Genomic DNA, 6,674 nt, shown 5'->3' on the forward strand with positions numbered 1-6,674 from the left:
AGAAAAGCCTGCTGGAGGTCCCCTGCTCTCACCTACCACTGGGAAATTCCTGCTTGTTTTCATATAGGTACTCAGATATTCAACTCTTTTGAAAAATGTATTATATTAAAATGAAGAATTTTGACCACTTTAAATGAAATTAATTTCAAAATATGTCTGCAAGACTTTTTGTATCCAAGTCCCTTTAGACTTCCTGCTTGGTGTTATTCTTCAAATTAAAAATAAAAAAAATAAATTAAAAAAAGTGAGATTCTCAACATGCCAGGTGACTGAAAGTACTGAGCATCAGCAACTGCTGTAGCTTTCCAAGAGCCTTAAAACGCTTTGTATGTCTAAAATAATCACGGATTTGCAGGGTCTTCATGCGGGTTTGTGAATGATACCTAGGCGTTCAAGTTTGTAGCTTCTGGCTAATGAATTTTCTGTGACAGAAATAAAATGCTTTCAAACTCTATTTTCTCCAAAGCAAAAATGCATTCTCTAGATGAGGGGTTAGGTCCAGGCTTTTGTAAATGATCATCACTTGTTGCTTTACTTGAAAGAAAACTGTTTTTATTTTGACCATACTGAAAAGTTAGCATGATAAATAGGCAATATCTCTAAGTACATATTCAGCACTCCTTAGCTATTTCTTCCCTGACTAGCACAGAAACCCCAGGAATAATCTCTCAAGTGTTCTGATCAAGGTTATAGAAAATGAACAGATATCACCACCTCTATGTTCCAGGTGAAGTCATGTGCAAAATATGAAAGAAGCCTCAACTTTTCTGAGAAACACAGAATGGTTAAACTTTTTTTTTTTTTTTTTTTTTGGGTAAATCAGAAATGTGAATTTATAGTAATAGCAGAAGGCACACTTGATTTTAACTTAGAGGATTGTACCTCTCGGAAACCCTTACATTTTTCCTCAAGATCATCTTCTGAGTGTCCTCTGATGCAATTCATCATCATTTCATTATCAAGAAATGTGAGTTAGGCACATTATCCTAGAAGGATGTGACCTACATCATAATATAGACTCTGTGTTTACTGCATCATACTTGCATTAAACTATTCTTGTGCTCCTTGTCTTCTCCTTCAAAACTCTCATATAATTCCTGCTTTTTCACAACTCTTCACTTGTTTTATCCTTCACCCCCTTCCTACTGCTTCTCCACATCATCTTAAGTCACTAGACAGGCCTCTCGCTTCTTCCTCCTAACTGCATCTTCAAGCAGGCTCCTGTGCTAACCCCCTTCTACTATTCCCAGCACTCGAGTAATAATGGAACAATGACAAGCCTCCCCTTGCCTTGTTATTTTATAAAGGTGCATCCTCTACTTGTTGCAGATGCATAAAACATACTGTGATCACATACGCTTTGTGTTGTTTGAATTATCTTACTGATTACTAATTAAAACCCAAAATGGCCCCACTCAAAGTCCGCTGCAGGATCAGATCCTTCAATTTTAATCTTGTGAGAAAGGTCTTTCTTCTGCTTATTTCATTTAACAGCCATCTGATTTCTGTCATATTTTCTCCATGACCTATTGTTTAATAGGCAATTCATGTATCCAAAAGGCTCCACATGCATATATTAAGCACAGCTAACACAGAAAAGACCAAAGGCCAATTCAGAACTTCCTCAAACGCTGAATTTTCCCCCTCCAGCCACCATTAACCTGATGATACCGGTAAGCCTCAGACAGTCATGACAGAGAGAAACAGGTTTAGTACAGCTGACCTAACAGTTCACTAAATGTGCAAATTCTAACCAGCTGGCTAGCAACTTACTAATGACTAACTTTGTTTACCATTAAGTCCACGCATGCATATACTGTAAAATGCCCAAAGGTGGCATATTAGCAAGCATCCTCAAACATTCAAATAAGGGTAAACTATGATAATAGTCATACCTCTCTTGCCATCTTCCATGAAAACCACTTTCCAGCCCTAGCATCACAGGGCTCCACTTTTTCTTATCTCAATGATTTTCATATCCAGTGGCTTTGGATGACAGCACACTTTATGCTGATACAGATATTCTTGGACTGCACCCTTCTAAACTCTGCAGACAAGATTCTGGTCACCTATTTTAGGCACACACGCAACTTGGACTTTTCAATGCCAATAAATCAGGTGTTGGGAACCAGCAGCATATTAGGCTCCTTGACTCCAAGAAACAATGAAGAGAAGAAAGCACCTCAAAAAAATGAATTACTGTGATTAACACATCTGCCTCTCTCTTCAGTGAACAGACAAATTGTAGACCTGCAGCCAAGAGGTGATTCAGTGCTTCTGTGTCTTGAGCTGGGAGGTGATCAGAGCTAAGTTAACAGGAAAAACTGAGCACAGGACCATGTCTGAATTTTTCACAATTTGACTTGTAGGTGACTATATTTAAATTTGGTTATGTGTTTTGTTCTTCAACAACATCGTTCATCTCCTAAATATAACAGTGATCCCCTTGCCAGAGGAACATCTGTTACCGCTCCACTCACTTTAGGAAGAAGCTCTCGCCTTGTCTTTTTGTTCTTGTTCCAGACAGGGTCCTTAGTGCTGTTGATTCTCCCTACTAAATTTACAATTTTTTTTCTCCCACTTCCTCCAATGCTGAAATAAGTTCTCTTGCTAACCACCTTCCCTTCTCCTTAAAGGATAAGGGACTACAAATTGAGACTGGTAAGGATGAACAGGTGTACAAGCAATCAGAAGAGCAACATCCAGACACCAGTTTTACAGTGTATTTCATCCCTGATTTATACTGGGTATTAAAATTTTAATGAGCTATCCCATAGTTCCTTTTAAACATTAATTGTTTAGACTCCTAATCATAACTCTCACTCCAGGTGAAGGAGACTGTTAGTCTCCGAGGCTTCTATGAGTGCTGCTCTGTGCAGAAACCAGGAGGGGGCAATGGAAGAGCTGAGCAACTGCTGCCACTTGCGCTGCCTCTGCTCACGCAGAGAATGTATTCCAACCCACACAGAAGGACTATGCTGTGACGCGCAGTCTTTTTAACCTGAATGGTTTGATTATTTTTTTTATTACTAACTACAGAAAGCCCAGGCCATCCATCGAGCATTATATGCCACTGCTTAATTAAATGAACTCCTTATATAGATTTTAAATTTCTTCCATGCCATTTCCTCCTTATTCAAGATAAATTCACTAGAGACTAACCTGCGAATGAATGTTCTTTATATGGAGTCTGTTATTGATCATTCTGAACACAGTTGACCAAAAAATGAATTTTTGTTCATTAGCAATTTCAAAATGTGAACACAAACTTTCATTCTTGATCTGAACTGTTTTACATTTTGACAAAACAGATCAAAGTTTCACACCATTATTGAAAAGTAAACCAACAGAAAGTTGTGAGGCATTTCATGTAGCTAGTGGTGCTTTTCTCACAGAAGAAAGATTGTGTAAAAACATTCATCTAGCTGCACCTCACCTTGGCCTACTACTTTTCTATTTTCACCTAAAGATTTTTACTCTTCCTTTTAAAAATAAAAGGATACAAGTGAAAATGGTTATCAGATGTATTTAAACCCATATCTAATTAAAATATCTGCCAAAGTTTCCTCAAAATGTGTTATCTGAAAGTAACAGAGACAGCTTTAAAAATTCATTTAAAACATCTGAATGGTATTTAATGAGAATATTAGGAGGTCTCAGTACCAGTGTAAAAGATACATCTGCTAGTTCAAGCTTTCCTTATTCTATAGTCATGAATTTTGCACACAGAATACAAATTAATATGAGTTAAGCACTCTCACCCTTAATCTTGTAGTGGAGATTTCAGCCTTCAGAATGTCAGGGTCATACTTTGTGCTTGATGAGGAGCCTGAGAACACTTTTTTAAAAGAACAAAAAAGGACAAATATTTAAGTACTTTTAAATCATTAATCAGTCACTTCCTCAATGAATCCACACTGATCTAAAACTACAAAGTGCACAAAAGCATATAATACTTTTTAAAAAATATAGCCTTTTATAGACTAGTCAGCATAGCAGAACGGCACCAACTGATGAATAATAAAAATTTTCCCCTTTTCTCTTCTACCACTACTTGGTATCTCTCCTCCTTTGCCTATCCCAAGATCCTAAAGTACCACCTCATTCTCCCTGGCTTTCTATCCCTTGCTTTCTGTTTCCATTCTTCTAGCTGAGCCATCTTGCGATCACCTCTTCCTGGAAGTTGTAGTTTCTAAGGACATTTCTGGAAAGCAGAAGATTTCTTCAGAAGCCTCAGAGGTCTGCCACTCAGTACTTCCGCAGCTGTACATGTTGATTTTATCGCACTATCTACTTCTAAGAGAGATGTTTGGCCAATGACAGGCTTCTGACAGCATTTTACTGCATGCCAATTCCTTGCCCAACATTGTAAAACGTATCTCTACTTCACCCCTCATCACAGCACACAGGCTAAAAATTATTGCATGCTAGTCTTATAAAGCAGCAACAAATTCCGTTCTTGGTCTATGGCAGACAGATGTCAACACAGTAGGGTCATTTCAATATGCAGCCGCAAGAGATCCTATTTACTTTGAACCCAGATTTGGCAGAATTTTGTTCTGACAAACCGCATGACAAAATAGATTTCAGAGTCAAGTGCTCTAAACCACAGCTCAAAGGAGTTCAATTGTATCAGAGGGAAGAAGGTTCTCTCCAGCAGAATATCTTTATATTAAATAAAATAAAATTAAAAAGTAGGTATGCTATTCCTAAAAAAGCCAGAGTACAACGTGTTCATAGCAAACCCTGAAAACTCATCGTAAAGAGAAATAAGATCCCCTGTAAGGTACAGATCAAAGAAGTTACACTGTATTCTCTACCATACTTACAGCTTGTACGAGAGCTTGATTTTTCTCTGTAGGCATCATTCAACCGTACATACTCATCCATGGCAAGTGCTAGCCTCTGTTCTTTCACCTGGTACAGTTCTTTCTGAGTACTGAGAGCATCCTGGGCTATCATAAGATAATCTTTTAACATTCTCTCTTGTTCTTGCCTCCATTGTTTCCTGGGATCTTCTATTTGTGTTGTTTCTTTATAGAAGAAAAACAAAGGATTTAAAGAGACCTTTGCTGAAATCCATTGACAACTAAATTGTTTCTTTGCCTGTAATTCACAGTTCTAAAAGTGTAAGCCATAGCTTGTCTTTGGTTACTAAGCAGACAGTCAATTTTATTTAGTTTTTCTTTGCCACAATAGTGCATGTAAGAAGCAGTATTTCAGGGATCAATTGCAAAATTAGGAATTAGGGTACAATAGGTAAATGCTTTTATAAATCATTCCCATGTCTTCAATCTTGAATTAATAACATCCTAAAACTCAAGAAAAAAAAAAACCTATTTTTTGCATCAGAGTATTCGGAAATAATTGGATCAATGAAGTCTTTCAATGACATCTTAAAACTGAATGCATTTCTGAACAAAAATGAAAAGTAATCTGAGCTATTACATTTTTTCAATCCCCCTCCTCCCCACTTCATTAATTTTTACAGCCATATGCTATTCATATTTTATAGTGGTTATCTCTCTCCTTTCCCTCTGGAAAAACAGTTTTATCTTTTCCCCTGTAACTGAACTAACAGAACCTTAACTCTCCAGATCATCTCACCTAACTTCATCCCTGTCCCAACTTTCTTTTATGGTCAAGAGACAAACAGGGCCACCCTCAGAGGGAACCTCACTCCATGGAAGACAGGCGCGGAGATACATGGAGCCGAACAGCCTTTTTGAGGTGTCTACTTCTTTCCACTGACTACTCAGGTAACATAAAAGAGCAGGCTGGAACAGGCCCTTAATTCATGAAGGGCTTCAGGTCAACCATTTTAACTCCAGCAGCCACACAGAAAACAGACTGGCACAGAATGTGTAGACAAGAGGATTAGACATAATGTAGTGGTATATGTTAAGAAGCATGTGATGAGATAAATCTGATTGTAGGTTTTAAGATTTTTTAAGGGTTTTCTTTAATGTAAACATACAAAGAGGAAGAGTTAAGGCTGACTGTTCAATCTTATCATTAATATTTCCTGACTCAGTTCAGCACTTTTTGAAGCTGTACAATTAATATTCTTCCTTGAAAGCTGTACAAAGTACAAAAACATTCTCATAAGACATAGCCATGAAAAGTTTGAAATCTGAATGCAAATATGCACCACACTGCATTTTCTTTGTAAGTTACGTAGTGTAAATCTACATAGATCTACTGAGAAAAAAAGTAACATTCAGTAACAAAGTATTTAAGTGCAAAGTATTTACTTCAGAATTTTTCTACAAAAAGCAGGAGGAAAGTTCATTCTCTGGGTTATATTTCTGCCACTTTAGTTCTCTGAATTATTTTACTGTGAGAACCAATGCAAGGGAGGAGAGGGGACCCAGGAACACGTGGCTGAACACATGGGGGAAAAAAAGAACTGGCACAGAACGAACCTGACTGCTCTGAACTGTACCTGAAGCACCCTCTTGGGAAGAAAGCACTCTTTCAACTCCATATATGAAAACAGATCTTGTAACAGCAAAAGCGGATAATGACAGGTTCTGGTTAATAATGATTTTCCATACTGACTACCAGTTATTCAAAAGTCTTTTTTGCTGTTAGTATCACATAAAACAAAAGATGTGCAAATAAAAAGATGCATCCCATAAAACTAAACCTGTAGAAATGTGAACTTACAATGT

The 6,674-nt window shown here is 37.4% G+C and overlaps 1 protein-coding gene across 1 annotated transcript in view; it reads right to left on the bottom strand.

The window, feature by feature from the left end:
• WWC2 (WW and C2 domain containing 2) overlaps positions 1 to 5,028 on the bottom strand; it is a 52,115-nt gene extending 47,087 nt beyond the window's left edge. Inside the window, 2 exon segments of the mRNA XM_010073020.1 lie at positions 3,762 to 3,838; positions 4,830 to 5,028. Coding sequence (XP_010071322.1) covers positions 3,762 to 3,838; positions 4,830 to 4,980 — 228 coding nt within the window. The 5' untranslated portion in view covers positions 4,981 to 5,028.
• Between the last annotated feature and the right edge of the window lie 1,646 nt (positions 5,029 to 6,674).

Source organism: Pterocles gutturalis, unplaced genomic scaffold, assembly GCF_000699245.1.
Source record: "Pterocles gutturalis isolate BGI_N339 unplaced genomic scaffold, ASM69924v1 scaffold45437, whole genome shotgun sequence".
NCBI lineage: Eukaryota > Metazoa > Chordata > Aves > Pterocliformes > Pteroclidae > Pterocles > Pterocles gutturalis.